This window comes from Camelus bactrianus, chromosome 3 (assembly GCF_048773025.1).
Source record: "Camelus bactrianus isolate YW-2024 breed Bactrian camel chromosome 3, ASM4877302v1, whole genome shotgun sequence".
In the NCBI taxonomy this organism is placed as follows: domain Eukaryota; kingdom Metazoa; phylum Chordata; class Mammalia; order Artiodactyla; family Camelidae; genus Camelus; species Camelus bactrianus.
The window spans coordinates 31,436,124-31,460,321 of NC_133541.1; the positions used below are offsets into that span (position 1 = coordinate 31,436,124).

General features: G+C 42.9%; 1 protein-coding gene across 3 annotated transcripts in view; it reads left to right on the forward strand.

Moving 5' to 3' along the window:
* The window catches only part of GHR (growth hormone receptor), a 238,665-nt gene that overhangs the window by 91,624 nt on the left and 122,843 nt on the right, over positions 1-24,198 (forward strand). For all 3 annotated transcript variants that reach the window (XM_010957409.3, XM_045518379.2, XM_045518382.2), the window contains exon 2: positions 17,887-17,967. In XM_010957409.3, the coding sequence (XP_010955711.2) occupies positions 17,898-17,967 (70 nt within the window). In that variant the 5' untranslated portion in view covers positions 17,887-17,897. The remainder of the gene's footprint in view (positions 1-17,886; positions 17,968-24,198) is intronic.

The following is a 24,198-nucleotide window of genomic DNA, read 5'->3' on the forward strand; positions in this document are numbered from 1 at the left end:
ATCATGGGGACTTACTATAATGATGCCAGATCTGTTGCTGTGCCCAGCCATCTGTATGTCTCTCTCAATACATCATGGGTCCTTCACAGATTCTTCATGATGCCTCAAGCTCCCTCTAGTCTCACCTGCAACTTCAAGCTGATAGACTCTGCCTGGGTCGCCCAACATTTAATTTCCAGCCTTTACTATTGGTCTGCCAGTGATATTAGGACTTCATTGTCAATCTAATCAGTTAATATTAGCTGAGCCATTTGAATCAAAGAATTGCTAAAAGCTACATTTCCTAGAAAAAGTGGCAATCTAATAGGCAGGTGCTTGAGACACGTGTTAAGTAGGAAAAGAAAAATCTAAAACAAAAAAGACAGTTTTTGCTGTGAGGTTTGTTTTCAACTTTCTTAAGAAATTCTATAGAAGGAAAGTGACAGAAAAGGAACCCAGAGTTTGTTTTACAGCATATTAATACTTATCAAATTTCTGCAAAAGCAAATATACATTGACAATCAGAAAATAAAAAAATCAAATTTGATTACAAGGAAAGTCATTTTGCAGATCATGTCCTCCAACTCTTGACATAGCACATGTTCTTGGTATAAATATATAAATATGAAGTATCTATGCATAAAATTCTGCTTAAAGCAGAGAACCTCATATTTGTCCCACTTAACACTATTTCAGAATACAATTTGGTTTGGGAGGACTGGGTACATAAACCTAGAAAGATTCTTTTCCTAAGGTCCTACATTTCCCTGCTCTTTTTATAACTATTACTTATTGCCAGTTTCTATTTATTTGAAAATCCCCTAATAATTTGAGGTTTGGAAACTTGGTTTGGGACAGGGTTGGGCAGAGTGTTACCTGTTTTCTTATTAGACCAAAATAATATTCCTGTCTGTCTGAGGATGGTCATTTCTGTGGACCCTAATAGTTCCCTAAATAAAACTCTTCACAAGTTCTCAAGTTCTAAATACTTTTGGTTCTAGTGCATGAAGATTCATAAATTTCTTAGAAAAGGAAGGAGTATTGCTCAAGGCTCAAAAAAAAAATCCATATCAGAATACCATGTGTTCAAGTACATTTTTTTCTCTATAAGTATTGAGGGTAAAATTTCAGCTTATGTTTTTAGAAGTCTTGTGTAATTACTCTTTCCCACTTCTCTTTCAGCTGAGCCGGAAAAATTAGATGAAAACAGTCTTTTTTCTTTCAAGGATAAGCTAGAAACATCTGGGCTGGCTGCCCCCCCCCCAAAAAAAAACAGAGTAATTGGTCCTTTACCAGTGTTTAAACCCCCATTATCTGGGATCCAGAAAGGTTCCACCGGCTTAGGTAGCCCTCAGCCATGTGTTTGGTGGTCCAGCCCGTCAGGCCGGTGGGAGGGGAGGAGGGGAGGAGGGGGCGGGGGATACACATTTTCCTGAAAGATGCGTATGCCACATCTTCTCACATCCCGCTGGCCAGAACTGAGCCTTGTGCCCCAGGTGGCTGTAAGCTGGCTGGGAAATGTCACCTCTCACTGGGTTTACTACTAACTGAAAGTGGGGAGAGTGAGTACTGGGGGCAACTACTAAATGGTAGTGAGATCGCATTATGGCTTGTGATGCTATGCCTGTGAACAAGGAAAGTCATTGAATGCTTTATGCAGAGGGATGTCATGATCATAATTGTGTTTCAAAACGTAATTTTTGTGTAAAAAAATGGATTAGAGAGAGTGTAAGTGGCTGTTAAGAGGCCATTCCGAAAGTCCAAGTGAGAGATAGTGACTAGGACTTGGTATAACAGTAGAGAGGGTAGAGGGAATGGAATGAATTCAAGAAGAGGTGAGGTTGACAGATGAAGAGAAGACATCCAGGTAACTCCTAGGTTTCCAGCTTGTGTTGCAGACACTGGAGAAGACAAGGTTTGGGGGCGAGTTATTCAAGGATCCCTGAGTTTAGCTTTGGAAATGTGTTTTGGAAACATGTATCAGGGAGGCTGATTCTACACATCCAAAATATGATTTCAGAATAAATTAACTGCCAGCTCATGATCAGTGAGAGCCCCCGCATCCAGTCATTGTTAACTAATCTACTCAAATGAATGCTCCCCTGGGAGTGTTTCTTTTATTACAGGGCTTTGTGTGTATCTCAGGTCAGAGAATGGTTTATTGCATACAGACATAGGAAGCCCAGCCAGGCAGAGGGAGTCTTTCAACTAGAGAAAGGCCTTGCTCGTTCTGGCTGTGGTCACCAATCATGAGCAGCCTTCTTGTGTTGGCAGCATGGACAGGGCTATTGGTCACACAGGCCTAAGAGTCACACAGCCTTGAGTCAACTACTCAACCCATGCTCAGTGATGGGAGTCATCACGATTGTTCTGTTATAACCAGTGAGGAGCTGCGAGAAATTTGGTGAAACTCCAGAACTAGAAAGAAGTGTTTTTGCTTCTAGTGTTGCATGCATAGGTAATTCACTAAATAGTTAGTTTTTTTATCTTTTTACTTGACTTGGGGTATTTTTTTTTTTCCTTAGAGAGACCTACTTCTCTCTACCATATGGCAATTAAAATAAGAAAAAAGACATTATCTAAGTGCTGTGTCTTCCTGCCCAGTCAACCGAAATATCCTACAATTAACGTGGAGATGGTACTAACAATTTTCTAGTCAACTACTTTGTACCACTGGCACTGTGATTAAACATCTACAGTCACATATGTTAGGATTTCCAATGGGCACTAATGTTTTAAAATTTGTTCATTTATCCTTTATTTAACACACATTTCGATGTTGTGCTCTCTGGGCTCTTGGGGTACTTCAGCGAGATACCAGTGAACACAGCGGATGGACGGCTCTGCCCTCTTGGGGTTTTCCTTCTCCAACTCCTTAGGGAAGTTGTGGGATTAGATTCAGATAAGCCCCGTCGGTCCCTGCAGCCCGGCCAGTTCACAGCCCATGTACGTTCTAGCGCTTGGCCTTGTCCGCTGGCCTGGCTGGCTCCGCTGTGATGGGCCTCATGAGACGCCAGCCCAGGCCTGGCCTTCACTGCAGTTGGCAGCGCCCAAAGAAGCCCTGGGCAAAGGTCGGGGGGTTCGTTATGTGAGGCAATGGGCTGTGTGCTTTAATCTGCAATTCTGGTACGAGGGGTGTATGATTGGGAGGGAGGGAGGGAGGGAGGAAGAGGGAGAAACCTGTAATTGATTTGGGGAGGATTTTTCGAAGGTTTATATACTAAAGCAACAAGACTAAGAAGCTCGAGATTAAGACACACCAAGTGGTAACCAAGACACGTTCACTGCATTCCTCCTTCAACCCCACCCTCTCTGCCAGACTTTAACCAAGGGAGTGTAGCCTGGCCTGCTTGCATCCATGACTGCATGCAAAAGGACGTTTTAAAAGTTCTTGCCGTAAATCCTGGAGGAAAGTGTATGAAAATCCAGCCTCTATTTCAGGAAAATCTGCCGGACTAGTGGTTAGTATTTCCCTTCTCATTGACTTTGATCGAAAAGCTGACAGGTCTCTTTTTCTCACTTGCTTTTGCATTTTGCAGATGTGCATCCCTGACTTGGCTTTGCCGGTTGCTTTCTGTCTCCTCCCACCTCATCCTTCCCTCTTTGGGCTTAATTTCTCTTTGCTTCCTCTTTGCTCGACTTCTCTGCTGCCCTCCTCTCTGCAATAAGCAAACTTCTTTTTCTTGTCCTGAAGCTTGTAAAATATTCCTGTCAGGCAAAGCCTCAGAGGCCTGCCTATGTCTGAAGACTGTAAAGATACAGTTTGGGTTTCTGAAGTTGGTTCTCTGAACAAAGGGTTGGTTTCATGCACGCTTAAGAAGCTGGTAGGTTTTGAGAAAGCTGGAGATGATAGTGGGCTCTCGGGTGCCATTTCAGGGTTTTAATTCTGGTCCATGTTTTACATTTCAGTCAGTTCATATTTGAGAAGAGTATCGTAAGGAAGATGTGACACCCCAATTGCATGTTTGTTTTGCATTTTCTCTCAGATTTTCTAAAGTCTTAGGGATGGTCAGCACTTGGAAGAAAAGGAAGATAAGCTGTTGCCTTTTATACTTCTAACCCGACCTCCCTGTGGGTTTACTCTGCTGCTCTGAGTTCCTTACTGCATGCCTAACTAGAGATTTCCCATCGTGCCTGGTGGGAGGGGAAACTCCACTTACTCTCTCATCAAAAAGCATTCAGATGAACTTTCAACAGAAGGACCTGCTCCCACCCCCTCAAAACATCTATTTTAATGTTGCATCTCAGGGGGTCTCTGTTCATTCCTGCAACAACTCATTTCAAACTGAGTGCGTTAGGCACTGTGCCAGGTAATGGGGGGACACAAAAATGACCCTCAGGGGAGGGAGAAGAAAATGTTGGGTATATTACGATGATCTGATAGAGGTTTGGCAAGGCTGTTATGGGAGGAGAGAAGAGGGGCTCCGAACATCACCTGGTAAGGAGTAGAAGTAGTTGCTAGACATGCATTTAAACTCAGACATGGAAAACAAACTTATGGTTACCAGGGGGTGGGAAGGGGTAAATTGGGAGTTCAAGATTTGCAGATACTACTATATATAAAATAGATAAATAACAAGTTTATACTGTATAGCACGTGGAACTATATTCAATATCTTGTAGTAACTTATGGTGAAAAAGAATATGAAAACGAATATATGTATGTTCCTATATGACTGAAGCATTATGCTGTACACCAGAAATTGACACAACACTGTAAATTGACTATAGTTCGATAAAAATATATTTAAAAAACAAAAGAAACGCATTTAAGTTGAAGTGACCTTGAGCTGAGGTTTGGGAAGGGAGTAGCAGGAATGGATGACGTGGGAAGAAGACAGGAGTCGGAGAGCCTAAAGGTGTGGAAAGCCTGGAACCTTCTGAGAAGATTCCTCTGTGGCAGAAGAAAAGGGAGGGTTGGGGAAAAGGTGTAAGATAGGGATGGAAAGGTAGACAGAGGTGGATCAGATCCCATGGGGCCAGACATACTGGTTGTAAGGCCATGTCCTGTACACTGGAGGGTTTGAAACAGGCTGCCGATGTGTGGTTTAAGGAAATCACTGTGGCGTCAGTGTGGAGAATAGATTCTTACAAGATTCTAACCAGGATTATTTTCAGAAATTTAGGCTTGGCTTGGTCTAGACTGAAGGGCTTGTTGTGAGTAAACTTCTTTTCTGGATTACCCCAGGGCTCTCATCCTATTTCAAGGAGGTGGCAGGGGGCACTCAGCCCCTGTGGAGGGTGGGCAGGCATCTGGCTGGGGAAGGTCAGGAGAGTACAGGTCACCTTAGGCCCCGCCGGCACTTGTGAGGGTTTGTTTGCACTGAACGCCTAATGTAATTGATATCACATGTGACAGCTTGTGTGAGCCTGGGGGCAAGTTGGCTTTTTGTTCCTTGAAGTGCTCCTTGAGGTCCAGGGCCCACGGAGTACTGAGAGAGCCCACTGGATGGGGACAGGAGACCTGGGTGCTGCTCCCTGCTCGGCTGTAACCAGCAGTGGAGTCTTATGTGCGTCATCTTGCTCCCCTGGGGTTGGCTGATGGCATCATAAAATGAGACCTTTCCATTTACACGGTCCTTACGGCCCCATCCAGCACCTAGGTTCTCTCATGATGCTTCTGCCTCCTCAGTAGTCCACCTCCCAGCCCCCGTCCTCATTCACCTCAGGTGTGTTCCAGACATTCTCATTAATGGAGAAACCAGTAAAGTCATTTATTTTTAAACTAAGTTGTAGTTTAAAGAATATAATCTAGTGAGCATGGGAAATAATTTTCAAAGGACAACATTGTGACTCACGTTCTGTCCTGTGCTGAGGACAAAAGGAAAGTAGAAAGCCACCTTCACTCAACACCTTCTTTCCGTCTTGACTTTTTCCCCTTGTCCCTCCTGCAGAAGTAGAGGGGAGGTTGGCTGGGGATTCTGAGGGGACGGAGGGTGAGGCACTGATGGGGAAGGCTGACCTATGGGAAGCTGAGTCCTACCACCTTCCAAAGGACCAGTGCCGCCTTCCCTGCGCATAAGCAGGATTCAGGTGGATCCAGGGCAGAATTTTGAGTGACTCTGACCTTCTTTGCCTTTGTGAAGTTATCTTGCACCCGTTTCCAGCACCCGCAGCTTGTACTCCAGACGCTCAAAGTTCAGCCCACAACCCATCCTCTAACCTCCAAATGACCCACTGCTCTTACCCAAACTTGCTTCTCCTAGGGCTCGATGACGATGTGGTGATTCTTGGGGTGGGGAAAGAACTTCTAATGCCTCTGACCTACCTTACACCCACCAACATCCCCACTTCCAAACACATGCACACACCCTGCAAGGCATTTTGGTGCAGCCCTGAGAACTCATTTATCCCACAAACAGGGGTTTGTTATCTTGTGACTTCCATATTGTGGCACATTTTATAGTAGAGGTTTAAAAAATCAGTGTGGAGACATGGAGGAAGGAAAAGTGAAGTCTCAAGGGAGTGTAGACGGCTTCACGGAGGGAGCAATATTTGAGCATGACTTTGAAGAGTGGGTGGATTTGTGGTTTGTCTGGCCCCGGTAGTGCAAGTAAAGGAAGACAGACCAGGAAGGAGGCTGTTTTAAGTCAGGAGAAGAGGCAGTGCAGCAAGCATGGGGGGAGGAGGAGCCACGTTCCAGAGGGAATTCAGCACCTTATGGTGACAAGTTACTTGTGAGGGGATACTCAGGGTATCTAGTTCAGGTTACTGGGGAACCCTAAATCTCATTGAGTGAGTTAGAAAATACATGAGATGAAGCTGTTCGTTCAGGTAGGAGGTAGGAGGGCAGGGTAGGAGACGCTGAGTCCATTCTGGTTGGAAGGAGTTAACTTCAGATGCCTGTGGGCATCCGGATGACTGTTTCCCTTTGTCTCAGGCACCTGCCCTCTGGTTCTTTAGCATTTGCTTGATGCTTTAAGTGAACTGCCACCCTCGGGATTCCCCTCAAGCTTTTCTTCCTCATTTGGAAGGAAAGTTTTAACTGGTAACAAGATCACAAGTGGTTGAACATGAAAAATTCATTTGACCCCCTTTTCCACTTGATGAGAAGATGCGTGTTTGATTACTGCTCTGTGAGATGTGATGTGACTGATTTCACTCAAACAAATTGTGATGAAAACCATTTTAGGGCCAGTTCTTTTGGCTTCTTGTTAGGTGGACAATCTTGAATTAATAGCAGTTTAGGGTTTGTCTCAGCCTGCTTGTTCCAACCCTCATCCACCAGCCAAATGATTCAGGAGAAACGTGACTAGGTCATTGAATTAGTTTCCTGAGTCATGCTCTGTTGGTTCCCTGGGGTGGTAAATATAAAGCTCCTGGGAATTGAACGTTGACTTCAGGACTGAAAATAAGCTCTCCTGAGCCAAGATGTTACATTTACAAGGATGTGTTACAAAGACGTGTAGGTCCTTTTCCCTTCCACACCACCTTTTCCTCCGTAAATACATGCTCCTTGTCCTTATCTTCTCCCAAAACCTAGACTATTGCAGATTTTGACCTTGATTTTGATTTACCTTCCAATTGACACATTGTCAGTTTTTTAATTTCCTGTCTGACTTGAGGTTAAGATGAGATGCGAGGCCAGCAAACTGATTTAGACAGGATCTCTCAGGCTTTCTTGGTTTCTCTGGGATCAACTCCTGTCCAGGTTTTTGTGTTCAGAAAACAAATTGCATCAGATGACCCAGAGGTGATGAGATTCTCAGAGCCCAATTTACACTAGCCAACCTCGCAAGATGGGCCGGTATACCAGAATGCCAGTACATTTGTTTATTCTCCATTTTAGCTGTGAAGCAATTGCATTTCAGCTGGCTATTGTATTAGTTTTCCAGAAAGAGAGAGAACCCAGAAAACAAGACAAGGATCAGAAGGTTGTTTGGCAAATGTAGAGTTGGAGTAGAGAGAACTGAGTGACCTCAAAGGAGACCATCAGCAAGCTTTGAAAGATTATTGTACCTGTCTCTGTATTAGGACATACTTGTTGGACAAGACAAAGTCATAAATTATTTACTAAATTTTTTCAGCATTCTTCATCAATCAAAATTGGTTAGACTAGATTATCTCTAAAGTCCCTTCTGCCTCCAAACTTCTATGCTCTGCTAAAAAGCCCATCTCCTTATGGGTGTGTTTCAGTGGTGGCCAGATGGTTATCTTCCTGACTGATGTTTAGGAAGTCAACCTCAGGCTCTATAACAGACTTTCAAAGACTGTATCAGTTTTCTATTGCTTCTGTAATTACTATAAATTTAGTGGCTTATAAAATCACCCATTTATTAGCTCACAGTTCTGTGAGATGTCTGGACACAGCCTGTTGCAACTGGATTCTCTGGATGGAGTTGACAAGCCTCAAATCAAAGTGTCATTGGGGCTGCATTACCTTTGGGAGGTTCTGGGGATGGATTTGCTTCCAAGCTCATTCAGGTTGTTGACCAAATTCAGTTCCTTGCTGTTGTAGGACTGTCATCCCCGTTTCCTTGCTGGATACCAGCAAGGAGCCCATTTTTGCTCCGAGAGGAGCATCTCACTCTTCCTGTGTGGTCCCCCCAAGCAGTAGCAGGGCATGTCCGTCTCAAGTTTCCAATCTCTCTGACCTCCTCTCCTGCCACATCTAATTTCCTCTCCGGCTTTTATAGGCTAATGTAATTACACTGAATCCCCCACACAATCCAGAATAATCTCCCTATTTTAAAATCTGTTGATTAGTAAGCTTAATTCTATCTGTGAAGTCCCGCCAGAGCAGTACCTAGATTTATAACTGAATAGCCGGGGATGCTAATCTTGGGGGTAACCTCTTTAGCATTCCTCCTACCCAGTCTCATCAGCAACCCCTTGAATCAGTGCTTTGTCATCATTTGAGTGCTTGTATTTGTAGATGACTGGCTTCATCTATTTCCACGTATTCTTTTTATTTGCCATTTCATAGGATAATATTTTCTGATCCTACCATCACATTTCAGCATTTCAACCCCTTGTTGTAGAAATTTCTCCATTGTTGGGGGGGGGCGGAATGCATCAACTGGTTGGCTGAATAGGGATGAATAATATTTTTTTCTCTCTCCCTCACCCAGCTGAGGGACGGTCTTTGGGGCAGCTGAGCTCTATTTTCACAAACTTAAAAATCATAGCACATTCGGTTTGCACTAGGTCGGTGATGCTCAGTTTACCTGTGGTGAAGAAGCCGGGGCACTTATGTGTCAGTTCCCCAGGTGGTTCTAATGTGCAGCCAAGGCTGAGAACTGCGGGTATGTTCCCAACATACTATTTTGGAAATAAGGAAGCCAAGAGTGAGAAAGGATTCACTTCAAGTCTCGTACCAGTGACAGCTCTGGTGCTAGAATTTCAACCGAAGGTTTATGGTTTAATTATTGGTAGAGTTCAGCGCTCAGTGATTATTAAGTGTAATGAGTGTTGAGAAGGTCTGAAAGTCCCTGCTTCTCCCTTCAGTAGCAGAACTCTGGGACTTTCAGAAACTATTAGACTTTGTGAAATCACAGCTTAAAGGTCTCTTCTCAGCAGTCTGGCCAGCTTGTGGGCAATAATAAACAGGGATACAGTCTGCATCAGCCGGGAGCTGGGCCATGGACCTCCACATTCTGTGTGCCTGAGCTGCACACTCCAATGCGGTGGCCACTAGCTGCGCATGTCTGTTGAGCACTTTAAATGTGACTGGTGCCAGTTGTGACGTGCTGTGAGGGTGAAATGCACCCCAGATTCAAAAACTAAGGATGAAAAAGTCTGTAAAATATCTCAATACTTTTCATATTTACCATGTGATGAAATGATAATATTTTAGATATATTGGGTTAAATAGGGCATATTAAAGTTAATTTCTCTGTTTCTTACTCTCTTAATGTGGTTAGTAAGAAATTAAAAATTACACATACAACCAGCATTTGTGGCTGGCAGTATATTTCTGTCACTCAGTGCTACTCCGGAGAGCATTTTCTATCAAAGCTGTTAACAGTGAATTGTCCACGTCCAAGCTCTTACACCTCCGGTGATCTTGAAGAGTGAAGAGGTGTATTGTAAACTTCCTGGCGATGAGACATGACATTGATCTGCCCCGTGTTTACTGTCTATCTGGCAGCCAGTCAGTCTGGCCAAATAGACTTCTTTCTATTTATAATATAGGCTTAAAGGAGGCGGGGGGATGCCCCCGTGTCATAGAAGGCGCACACTTCACAGCCCTTGAGTCACGTACCTGAAAGTAGACCAGACGCTCTTGGAGGCCCTAAGGCATAGAAATGAATCTCCGTTGAGTGCTGCTGCTCCTAAAGAAACTGCAATGTCAGCATTTATCAACTATCCGTCCTCTACAGGCCCTACGTCCTGGAAAGACTAGGGTGCCTGCCTCTGTCCACAATTCAAATCCAGATTTTCCTCCCTCTCTCTTTTGCACTGTGTAGTTACACCTGCCCTACTGGTGCCCTCCTTGTGTGTTCAGTCAGCCTGGCTTAGCATTTATGAAGAAGCTTGGAAGGCAAACGCAGGCCTTGGAGATGTCAAGCAGGGTTCCAGTCCTTACTCAGGAGTAGTCTGTCTGAGCTTGTGGGATTCCCTTAGCCACTCCAAGCTCCTCTCAACTTTCATTTTTTTTCAATTTTAAAATGAGGCTCTCTTGCAGACCATGAATGAGTTGATAAGGTACTTGGCACCCTTATTCATTGGGCAGATTTCAAAGGGGGCATTGACTCTGCCAGGCCCTGGACTAGTTGTCGAGGAAACAGTAGTGAGGGGCACCACTACTGCCCCCCATTTGCTTGCAGCTGAAAGAGGAGAAGGGCAAGGGGCCCGGTGTCATCTGGAAGGAGAAGTCCCCTGTGCAAGGCAGCTGTTCAAGACATCATCCAGCATGGGACTTGGCTTATCGCAAAAGCCTGGGATGGTGTGCCAGTGGGAACTGGCCCATGGGGATTAAATGACTGCCCGCGTCGCCCCCTCAGGCAGTGCTGGGCTGCATCCAGGGCACAGGACTGCTGACTCCTTCTCCAGCAGTGCTTTTCCCAGGAGAGCACATTGCCTCACTCTCGGTTTCCCAACTTGTTTACCCTAAAAGAACAACTTCACCATGTTGCACTTGGTAAAAGAAAAATAGAATTTCTTCCAATTTTTGCTCAATATGTTATCTGGGTCTGTTAGTAACTCCTTTAGTGCTGTGAGTTCTTGTACTCATCACTGTAGATTATACTCTTGTCAAGACACTGCATTTTTTTTATTTGAAGACTTCATTCTATGAGATCTTGTCTTCAACAACTTATCCATTTCTTGTTAAATTAGGTAAAAAACAAAGCCTATATTTCTGAGAATTCTTAAAGAAACCCCAGCATCTTCAACTTTAATTCTATGGGATCTATCACGGTAATAAAATATTAGATCTTTTAAAAAGGGCCACTTGTGGAAAGACAGAATCTAGCAGAAATCCAGTAAGAGGTTTGCTTTCTCAAGTTCTATTTTGGAAGAAAATGACTTGGTAGGTCTAATGTGATGAGATAGAAAAACGAACATTGTTCAAATAAGCATCCACCTGTGCAACTGATTTTTCTCTTCCATGTAAGAGTTACACCTGCACCGTGAATCAGTGGATGCACCAGGTAAATCAGGCTGGGTGAGTCTGATGGCCATCCACAGGTCCAGTTGTTGTGGTGAGATGTCACAATGTGCCGCTAGGTCCTACTGAATCCAAACAGAATGCCCCATGCACCAGGAACGGTCCACTCCCAACACAATACCCATGCACACAGAGACAGTCGAAGCACTAAGCATTTGATGTTGAAATGCCCCTTATTCTTTGACTCCTCTGGAAAGGAAGACGTGGAGAACTCAGCTGCCTTCTCTGTGTTCTCACTTGAGAAGTCCTGGCTTCAAACCAAGCCTCTTCTTGTTGGGATTCATCTACCCAATTTTCAGCTCTAGAAATACATGACCCAGAAATGAATGATCTGGACCCAGTAATAACAGCACAGAATTTTCTTATGGTAGGTAAGACAGTCATTAGGGGGAAAATCAGCCTCTTGATTAATTCCCACACAATTGGACCTCCATGTAGAAGGTATGCAATTTGCCTGTACTCCTAAGCAGAAATGAGCAGCTTTCCTGCCTTATCCTGGGAGATGCGCACATTACGTTATAGGCCTCTTTATCACTAGTATCAGAAAGTCTAAAAACAGCTAGTATTTACTATGCAGAGACCATGCCAGATGCTTTGAATAAATATCTCATTTAAATGCCTCCTAATTTTCCTATGAAAAAAGGAATAATATTATCATGTCCATGTTAGAGGTGAGCAAACTGAGGTTTGGTAAAGTCAAGATTTCAACTTTACTCCAGAACTCATGCCCTTAAACCCTAAGCTCACCCTAAGTGAAGTACAAGGATATTGTCTGTGGTGTAGTCTGAAGGTAATTGCTATAGAAAAGTCTATCTATCAGTGATTATTAACTCAATGCAATCATATGACAATGAAACATGGCATCAAATGAAATCAAGTGTCCAAGGTTCACCCAGTAACACTGTCTCTTACCTCTTATATCAATGTCGACAGATTGCTTAATCTTTGTACGTGTTACCTCACATGGAGCCTGGATAGCATCATTTACTCCCTCAGGGGGTGGGGTGCTGAGTCCAGCTCACACTGGCTCGTAAATCCACGTACAGTGACGGGAGTGATTCAGTGAATCCATGTTAAGTGACTGAGTAGCTTAAAATCAGCCTCAGTGGAGGTATTCATACCACAGAAATCAAGAAATGCTACAAATCATGACCTTTTTTAAAATTATTATTCCAGAGAGACATTTGTTAAATGTTAGTTCACCACTGGCTATGACTCAGAGAGAGAGAGAGACACAGTGTGAATTGTCATACTTCTAAAGGTAAACAAAGGCACAGTGGGTACTGTAAAAAAAAACAAACAAACAAACAAAAAACTTGGTACAAATATAATCTTACCTGTCTTCAGTGAATCTTTTATCCCCATCCTGCATTTGGGAGGTTCTCTGAAAACATAACCATGATGAGTTTATATGTCACTATAAATATACGGTTTTATTTTGTGTATTGTTTTTGTTATGAAAACAGATATGCTTCTGGAATGTTTAATGTTTCTGAATGCAGGTACAAACTTACAAACCATAAAATGTACATGTCAGTCTTGTTAAGTAGAAAAAATACAATGCAAGCCACATATGTAATTCAAAATTCTCTACTAATCACAAGTTTAAAAAATAAAAAGAAATGGGGGATATTAGTTTTTAATATTTTCCAAAATATTATTTTAACAGCCAGTCAGCATAAACATTATTGAAATATTTTGCATCCTTTTTTGTACCAAGCCTTCAAAATCCATGACCATTTTACACTTATAGCTCATCTCAATGTAGATGCTGACTTTTCATCAGAAATACTTGACCTGTATTTAGATTTTATAAAATGTACAGCTGAAAAATAGATTTACATACTAAACCTGTTCTGAATATTAAAATTAAGTAAAATTTAGCTTATTTAATTCCTCGGTTGCATTGGCCACATTTCAAGTGCTCAGGAATCACAAGTGACTGGCAGTAGCTGAACCTGGTCAGCACAGGTGCACACCATATATGCTCCATTTATTTTATGAAAATGAAGACCTACTATAAATGCTACACCCAAAGGCCTTTTTCTCCTCCTCCCTGACACATTTAAACGACTTTCCCATCCTTTATTCCCCACTGGATCCCTGAGAGGAGAGAAATCTCAGGGAGAGTAGTTACAGCAATATCTGTGAATTTTCTCTCCCTCACTGACGAGAAGGAAATAAATTGACCTAAGGCATTTTGGATCTGACCACTTTTCAAATGACCACCACCATAAAAGTGGATAATAACCTGAACTCCAGCTGCAAACCACTCACATAAATGCCCAGAACTAATTAGAATGGATCATTTCAAATACCCCTTTGAATGAGCCTCTTCCTCTTTCAGTGCTGAGTTCTTAGAAAAGCTTCACCAGGAAATCAATGAGACTCAGTTTTGCAATATTTTATTAGTAATCAGCATCAGAAGGTACACATTTATTAGGTTATCTACCTGGCGGCTTGGTTGTGCAATGTAAACAGTTTTGCTTCTGTTGGAATTTTTTAATCTGCTCTTGCTTTTTCAATATCAGAATAGCTCGATCAGTGAAACAAAAATTTGGGAAAACTTGTTATTTTTCATCAGTTTGCTGACATTTTGGTGTTCTTCCTGATTTGGCCTTAACAGGACTACAAGCTCCTAAATCTATTATTTTACTCCTATTTATTGAAATGCTAACATCATAATTCTAAGGATGCTTTTGACCATACTCCTTTTAAATACTTGATGCAAATCAGAAGGTGTAGGTGACAAATTACTAACCAGATATGAGTACATTTTTTCCTATATGGCTTTATATACTTTTTAATACTATTTTAAATAAAGATGATCTGGGGATTCTTCATGAAATAGTCTTGTCTTCACATTAAATGGGAATAACACTCATCATTTCAATGTAGGTATCTCTGAAATCCAGTAACGATTTCTCTCTCAATGACTTTTATTGCTTTTGTACTCTCCATTTTGCCTGTACCATGCTAGCAGGCACTAATAGTTCAACAAATACTTGCTAATTTTAAATTAAATATAATAGAACCAATTGCTTTCTTTGGAGTTGGTCATAACATGTTGGAAAAAATATCATATTTAATCTCCATCTCTTCTCATGTCTATGGACTGTTTGATAGCCAAGGAACAAAAGTATATCCATCACTGGCCTAACTGTAATTTGGAGACCTCCTCTACTGGGCCATCTACAGAATTAAAACTCATGCCAGCTGGATCACAGGGCTTTTCAACTGGCTCTCCCTTGAGGAAGGAGGAGCAGGCAAGATGCTCAGGCATTGAGCTCAGAAATACTGTGAGTTCCATTTGCAAGAATAGAAGCTCCTCCTCCCCCCACTCCTGTGAAAATCTTGCCCTGTGCCAATAGCCAAAGAATGTGTAAATATTAGAAATTTAGAGGGATTTTCCCTAGGAAAATATTACGAACTCTAAAAACCCAATAGGCTAAGGTACAATTTAATAGACTCCTCTGAACAGTGTCTGCCTCTATTTAGATTATTGTATTGGGTAAAGGAAATCGGGGTTTTCTCCTGCTCACATCTGGCACATCGTTGATAGGTTAACATTCCAAGCTTTGTGTGTTGGCACTCTGTCTTCTCCCAGGGACATTTCATCTCCTCTAGAACCTGATAGAGGATTCTCTCCTCTAGAAGCTGCCATGCAGAGCTCTGCATAGTTGAAGGGAAGCTTACGGTCAAACCAGCCCATGCCAAGGGACATTCTGTTCATGTGATGGCACTAAAGAGAGTTCACTATGGGGGGAGGGTACAAGGAGTGGGGAGAGTGCAAAGGGGGCTACTTTCAGAGCCATCCCTACCGAGCCAGCAACAGTGGAAGGGGAACGTTGGTCTCTAATGGAACAATCAGCTCTTCCTAAATCCAGCCACGTTACTGCATCCTCTTCCCTGCTCCTCCCCTGGTTAGAGCCTTTGAGTTGGGCCCCTCTGCTCTGCTCCCACTGGCAGTGAACTGTTCTCTTCTCCTATGTGGGATGATGTCTGTTTTAAAGATCTCGCAGGGAGAGGGTATAGCTCAGTGGTAGAGCGCATGCACCAGGTCCTGGGTTCAATCCCCAGCACCTCCATTTAAAAAAAAAAAATCCCCTTTTCTGCTATAGGAGGTACAAACAGATTTTAGGTTAACTTTTCTTTGAGGATTCTCCTTTGTTTTGTGAGATAGAACATGGTCCGTGGAGACATGTTTGGCTCATAAAGGAACTGTTGGGATAATCAGTTCCTTATCTGAAGAAGCGAAGTTCATTTGGAGGCAGCAGCTTTCAAAAGTTTGGGGGTCAGAGGGGGTCAACTCCAATGCCTCTGTAGCAGAATTCACTTGTTTATAGCATCTACCACTTCTCCTGAGGATGTTTAAAGAGGTGACTTCCAAACCAGAGAAAGCGTCCTTCTGAGAAATGCAAAACTTTGCATATCCTTCTTCAGCTGGGAATATAACACGCTGCCTGGGAACTAGGATTCCCTGTTACAACCTGACAGCAAAAGTGCGTGCGCCAGGGCAGGCTTCTTTCCCTGACATGCAGTGTGTTGCAGGAGGGCCAGTAAAATTAGCGCTGTAGACAGGGCCCATTTCCTCAATGCTTTTCCTCCCTAAAAAATTACTTTTAAAATAAAATTTAAAAGGAACTATCTAGTTACCAACAGGATGACATTTTCAGCCCATAACGTATCTGTTTTTAGCCTTTTTTTGTACTTCTGCTGAAGATCTCAAACTATGATTACAGTGGCCTGTTTACCTAGGAGTAAAGGACCTTAGGAGAGATGCTCAGTGAAAGCCAATGAGGATGATGTAAGGCCACTAGCCCAGAACCTTCCAGGTTAGGAATTGAAAACATCGGTGTTTTAATAACTACAACTCGCTTTTGTCTGAACTCTCACAGTTGGCAAGGTGTCACACGCAGCCCGATCAGTGACTGTGCGGCAGCGTATGGGGGCAACCTTAGGCATGTTGGAAGTTCAGACACAGGGAGAGATTCTGTTCACATAGAGATATGTTTTCTTAGAATTTAAGAACACACAATTATATAGAACAAAAAAAGATGGGTCATCCACTGCCTAGAAATGACAGAGCGTCTGAGGTTTCCTGCCTATCCAGAGTGAAGCAGTCGTCACCAGGGACCATGCCATTCCATCACTCGTGAAAACAAACATTCATGTTCATCATTTCAGCCTGATTAGGGGAAATGGAAGGGCTGTTTCATTATTATCAAGAATGTCAAGTAATAAAAATGAGGCAATAAAGGCACTCACTGGTGGAGTTATGATGTGTGATGATCCGATCTGCCTGAGTGACTTGTAAGTACAGTAACTTTATGGAACTATTACGGCTAAGCTGTAAAGCAGTTGGCCTTAGTCATCGGATCCAGCAACAACTCTCCAAAGGGCAGTCTGCGGAGTGCATGTTAAAATAGCCCAAACTTGTCTCTCTAGAGATCCAGGAGGTGGACACCTGGTGTATTTATTCCCAAGAATCTTATTTCCTGCAGGTAAAGGTGTGTGCTGACTGAGGAACGGTGATCTGTTTCCCCGTTCACCAGACCGAAGGGTTCAAGGTGTGGCCACACTTGGGATTCCAAATGGCTAAGCCGGCCACAGACGGACCCTTCTTAGAGCCTGAGGTGTTCACATTCCTGGGCCTTTCAGAGACCACATTCCTCCTGAAACTAAAACCCATGAGGACACCAGGGAGGCCACCTGGGAAGCACTGCTGTTATGTTATCTTCTGCTTCTCCCCTCCTTGCCGCTGCCTTCTAGTTAAACCTCCTTGGGATGGTTCCTTAGCACAGTGCTTTGTTGATTGAGCTCTTTTGTTCGCTGGGAAACACACGGGAGAAGTTTTACTCTTACTAAAGAGGGTTGTCTTAGTTTTCCTTTTATGGCCTGTCCAGCTCCAGGCACCTTGCGTGGTGATACTGCTGAGTTTCTATTTCCACATCAAATGAACGTGAGCCACACTGTTATTGAGGCAAGGCGTGGGGGTCATTTGCCATGAGGTGGTTCTGTGGCTATCCACCGGCATGGGAAAATCTCTAGGCTCCATGTTATTTCCTGAGGCGAGCACCCACTGGAAGTAGAATTTATTCCAACCTGCTGTTTGTTCTCCTGAAAACTGTGACACTTGGAGACTCTGGGGCAGCGAAAGACTGAGGGGGATTCCTCCTGGAGCTAATGTGCCTGTCAGCTCACTCACAATTTAGCCGGTCTTTAAACAGCTTTTAGTGAACATAGTCTGCTTTTAATTGCTCAGCTTTATCTTATTCCTTTTTGTGTGATTGCAGGTCCTACAGGAATGGATCTCTGGCAGCTGCTATTGACCTTGGCAGTGGCAGGCTCAGGTGATGCTTTTCCTGGGAGTGAAGGTAAGTTCTGCTTTTCCATTCCCACCCCCGGTGTTTCGAAACCACCCTGAACTTTATTAAATCTAAGTTCTTTGGATGATGTAACTAAAAGATGTAAGTTCCAAGTAGCAGCCGATAGGAAACCTGTTGTAGCTTTAAACTCGTTAAGCCGGGAGGATGTTGCTGGGGGTGTTTTAGGAGGAAGACAGTAGTCAGCTTCGGCATCTGATGCTTTCACATCAAAAATACATGCTGTAAATCATGCTGAGGACACTTCTGCTGAAGGCAAGCCAGGTCTCTTGCTCCTCGGGCTCTGGGAGAGAGAATGAAATTGCACTGAAGGGTTATTAACCTACTGATCACTCAGCTCATCTGTGACTAAGGGTATCATAGCCGACTTCCATAGCTCAGAATTAAGGCCCCTTAATCATATTCTCTGTGAGCAGAAATTGCAAATTTCAAATAAGTGTCACTTCTCACTCTCTGCATGCTTACCTTTGAAGGAAGAAACACTTGAAGTAGTTGAATAAGATACTCAGAAGTCACGAGCTTGCTTGTCCGTCTGTCATTCTCCCTCCCTTTTTATACCTTCTTCTACTGGGAAAGTCACAGTATATTCAAACTTACATCTCCTGACAGAAATAACTGAAACAAAAGAGTCATGAAAGGGCACGAAAAGGAGGGTTTTTCTGTCCAGAAAGAAAACTGTGCTCATTTTAAAGGGGTGAGGGACTTTTTAAAATATCATCTTGAGTACTTGATTTTTTTTTGTCTTTCTTGAACTTCAACCGAGGAAAGAAATCATCCATTTCTCCTAGTCTCTGACCACAGTCAGTTGTTGCTTTAAAAGTAACTAACTCCCCTGCTCACTGGGCAACTCATATTGGAAAACACAGTTTAACAGCAGAAGTAGGGCCTGAAAATGTCCTCTCTGACCTTCCAGCCAAAAATAAACCCATAGTAGTGAGCTGCTGAGGGCGACCAGAGTAACTCAGAAAACAAGAAGGGTAAAATATGTTATTTTATCTCTTACAACAATTTTAAAATATTTATAGAAAAGAAGTCATAATTGTTTGAAATATTTTTGGGTCTCTCTGGTGTTATAATGTCAACATTATGCAAGTCAAACACGAAGGGAGTCGCGGGCTCCGTGTCAGCAGCTTTTCCCAGGGCTGGTTTTAGACCCTGGTTCTGAGCCAAAGAATTACAGCTGAGATCCTGCAGTGTTCCAAAGTCATGGTGGTTTAATCTCTACTTTCTTCATTAAGGTGACTTTCACTCCACTGGGCAAGGCTTGAGGAATTTTAAAAACGTGTGAACTGAACAAGTATGGCAAAGGAAATCTTTAAAGAAAATTTAAAATGTATCCCCCGCTGGAAGACTGGAGCTCAAGTTACATGTTTTTGACCTGGAGAGTCTGCAAAGAGCATCTATTTCAATGCTCTGACATTTTAGTAAACCTTTAACTTTGGAGAGGAAATGACACCACTAGCTGGTTTTATGTTTGTTTGCTTTTTGTTTTGCTTTTGGTAGTTTTTTATTTGCTTTGTTTGTTTAGGGGAAGCAAAGCATAAGAAAAGGCAATGGTTTACAGTAAATACAAGTCACATCGTTTAACAGTACTTACACATACTAAGTAATTTAGCAAAGAAAAAAGTCTTCTTTTTTTATTTTTTCTCAGTGGGCTAACCAAAATTCCTTTGTAATATGGGGCTGCTCCAGATTCTTATCTTAAAATGGCCTAGGGATTGTTAAGGATGGGTTATGATGTTTGTGTAAGAAGATGTAGATGAGCATGATTGAACATGAGTACGTGTGTGTGTGTGTGTGTGAGTTCTGGACATTTATCTGACGGTTTCAGCCAAAATGATCTTACCACATGACATGGATTGAATCTCAGATGATATTCATGGGCCATGTGTTTCTTTTTCTGCCAGGTCTGGATTGTAGCCAAATCATTTTATTTTTATTTTCTCTCCCATTGTATAAGGCAGACTGAAAATATAGGTGAGGACTTTAAAAAAAAAAAAGGGGGGGAGGAGGATACTACTGTAGTTTCACCAGCCATTCATTTGAGTTCAGTTTGGTCCGTGGAAGAGATGGTGCTGCTGAGTCAGGGATGTGGGAAGCGTCACCTGGAGAAAAGTTGCCCAGGAGCTGGAAGATGAGTGACCTGCGTGCCTGGGGAAGGCTGGCACTCAAGGCTTTGAGCAGGGTTTTTCTTGCTTGGGCAGATGAGGAATTAAAAACATCCTGGCCCTGAGAGGCTTTTTTTATTGAGTCTAATTGCCCTGTTGGAAATGTAATGAGAACTGAGCATCGAACAGCACCATCACTGTATCAGCTAAATGTGATAGATGCTCTCTTTGTCTTTCGTCCTTGATGTTAGTCTTTACATCTGCTCCTCAAGGCAGGTTACGTCCTCTCAGGGAGAATTTCTTATTCCAAAATCAGGAATGGCCAACAGTGCTTCATCTTTAGAGGGCTTCGCAGGGTCGACTAGTTGCAGCAAACCTGCTGCTTCCGCTAATTTTAATGAAAAATGTGCATGAAGACTTAGTGGGTGCAAATACTCTTCCGAGCAGCGCCTGTTACATGTTAGGTTGTGTCTCTCCTGTTTCTCTTGGTCCCCATCTGAGCATCCTCTTTGGTCTCAGCAGCCTAAGGTGGGAGCAGGCAGGCCCCTGGCCTGAGAAAGTCCAGTCTAGTTGGGATGCGAGGAGCTCCTAGAAACTGATAAGAGGCTGTGGAGCTTTAAGGTCTAGATTGTGTGATGAATACAAACAGCGAAGATGCCCTGAAAAAGAATCAGTCCAGGTGGACTGGAATAGTTAATTCAGCAAATTCAATATGCAGGTATTTCTTTAGAGCTTTCCATCTTTAAAGATTGAATGTAGGGCTGTGAGGAATACAGTGATTCCTCCCTCAGGGGAGGTACCGTGAGTTAAGAGATGAGGCGTACGCACAAAGAACCACTGTATGAGGCAGTGTGTATTAACTCGAGAAATAGTGGCCTGAACTGTACCTCTCAGGGGAATGAAGAGAGGAGGGTCCCCGCAGGCTGTCAGGAATGAGAACTTCATGAAAAGGGTTGGTGCTGTTTCAGCAGAAATCAGAATTCTGGGTTGCAACTTGAAAAGGTTGAGAAGAGCAGGGGGCGGCTACAGGAATAGCTCGTGAGTAAAGGAGCAGCGTAAACGGAGCGCACAGGTGTAGGTATGAGGTGTACGTGGAGAACAAGCCATCCAGTTACCAGGCTTACACCGCGGGACACTGTGCTAGGCAGTGAGTAGCTCTATTTCACACATCTTTGTGCAACAAACGTTTTCTGAGCGCTTACTGTGTGGAAGGCGTAGGCTTAACTTGGCCAGCATGCATGGTACATGAGCACTATGTTTGTAATTATTCCCTTTGGACATAAACTTAGCTTAGTGAATTTGAGTTAAATTATGGGCAGCCTAGAGAGGGCGAAAGCTTCATGGAAAAGGCAGGTCTTGCTGGGCCTTGAAGGATGGTAGTAATTGGAGAGGAAGAGATGAGAGGAAGCTTATACCGTATCCAGCAAGTCATAGTTAAAGTTGTGGGCCAGGTGGAAAGTGCTCATGCTGGTGCATTATATGTGTGTGTGTATAATATTTAGCTATAGCATATATAATAATTACATGTAATATATATGTGAGTATGTGTGTGTGTGTATATATATATATATATGTGTGTGTATATATATATATATATATGTATATATATATGGCCTAGCTTGCAGGCAAAGCACATAATTATTCTAAATATCATTCTATACCAGTCAAGATAAAAATCTTACACTCAGAGTGCGATGCCATGTCCTAAAGGAACCAGGATCCCAAAAATAATGTTCTCTGTATATCTTTGAACATTTTTCATAAATGTATACAAGCAGACACAGCACTTATGTAAAAGAGAATACACCTCTGTTCCCATTGCTAACAGCTAAGAAATAATGACACAGTGGCAGGAACATTTTACATTTTTAAATAAACCTTACCCCTTTGTACCCCCTTGCAGATGAAGCTTTACAGAACCCTGAGAGCTTCAAGACATACAGGCCAAATTTCAAGCAAGTATTAGAGTCATGGCTGTAGTTGGTGAACAGTAAAGGAGGTACCTGCTAAAAAAAAAAAAAGGTTTCAAAAAGGAGCAATTCAAAGCTTTCCTTGAATTCACACTGGAAGTGAGGGGAAAGACCATAGAGCTTTCAATTGTTGCTGTCTTTAAAAAAAAAATTACTGATGTGTGGTTGATTTACAATGTTAGTTTCAGCTGTACAGCAAAGCAATTCAGTTATACATATATATACATATATCTTTTTCAGATTCTTTTCCATTATATGTTATTATAAGATACTGAAATATAGTTTGCTGTACAGTAGGACCTTGTTTATCTATTTTAGATATAGTAGTGTGTCTCTATTAATCCCAAACTCCTAATTTATCCCTTCCCTGCCCTTTCCTCTTTGGTAATCATAGTTTGTTTTCTATGTCCTTGAGTCTATTTTTGGTTTGTAAATAAAATTTGTATCTTTTTTTTTTAGATTCCACATGTAAGTGATATCATGTGGTATTTGTCTTTCTCTGTCTGACTTACTTCACTTAATATGATCATCTCTAAGACCATCCATGTTGCTGCAAATGGCGTTATTTTATTCTTTTTGTGGCAGAGTAGTATTCCATTGTGTATATAGACCACATCTTCTTTATCTAGTCATCTGTCAAGGACATTTTGTCATCTGCCAAGACATTCCATGTCTTGACTATTGTATATAGTGCTGATTGCTGCTATCTTCATCAAGAGGCAAGAAGAAATTTTAATCTCTTCTAGTGCCACATACATCAGCAGCCCTACGTCACCTGGTCCTCCTGGTGTCACATACAGCTGTGACACTGGAGTTCAGCAGGTTGTAGCAGGCCAGGTGACAGCCCTTCTGATCTCATCTCTCTGGATAGTGCTAATGGAAAATGTGCATAGACCTTTGTGGATGATGACACAAAACAGTCAGCAAGTTTATACTGAGCACTTTTATGGATTCAAGGATGCATTTTCAGTTTGTTTCTGCTCTTAAGGGGCTCATGGTCCTTAAGGAGCAGGAGAAGGCAGGCAAATAAGCATAATTTATTCAGGGTCCTCTGAGGTTATTAAAGAGCTTTAAGCAGGGAAATAATGAGACTGTTAGATTTTCATTTTCAAAATAATACTGGTAAGAGAATAAAAGTGAATTCGAGAGAGAAGAACGTGGCGGAAGGTGGTAATTAAAGGTTAGGAGAGAGGATGCAGGTGTGACAGTGGTGGATTACAGACAGATGTTGAGGAGAACTTGGAGTCCAATTACATGTGGATTTTTGACCAGGAACTGGCAGAGCTTTCTTACTCCATCCATGTCAAAGTTTCTGCATCTTCAGTTCGTGTCATCAGCATCAGCAGTGACGCACTTTTAATACGGAGAAACCGGAGCACAGCTCAGCCTGGTAGCAGTGAAGCGGTACTTAGGGAACAGCTCCGTGGTGGGGAAATGCTGAGACTGAGGCCAGCAGAGTATCTAAGCAACCTTTCTTTCATACCATTTCCCGAAACCCCCCTGCCTGTGCCTAGCCCGGGTCACACAGCTATCTGCTCCCCTCTGCCATGAGTCTTGCTGTGGCATGGCTGCTGTGCCCCAAGGATCCATGGTGGGGACAAAGGCCAGAGCTGCCTCCGCAAGTAGTCTCTGGACATTTGCAACTAGATCACAAGACCCTGACATACCTCCAGATATTTGCTCATCCCTAGAGTATGTACTTACAAAATACAATAAAATATACGCAGGCTGAGTTGAGGGCAGCAAAACCAGGCACCGAGCAGAATCCAGGAGGTCGGTGAGGCTTACGTAGCAGCTGTGTGACTCACCCCCTACAAAGCGGCTGGCAGTGTGAGTGAGTAGGTTGGTGTCTCAGCTAATTGGCAGTAAAAAGGACCAGGACCACCCAAGAATAGTCTGAACCTTAACTGTTCAGTTCAAACATGCCAGTGATGGACTGAATTTCCAGTCTCCTGCCTTAGATGACTGTCATTACAGGACAAGAGCCAGTCCCAGTGGGCAGAATGTCGCCACACACTTTGGGTCAGTAGCTTAAATGAGAGCTCCTGCTATGGGGGAGACAGGAACGGTGTTGACATACAGCACTTGACGTGTGGTGACGGCCACCAGCTCCTGTTCATCAACACACCTGGTTTTCAACCTCT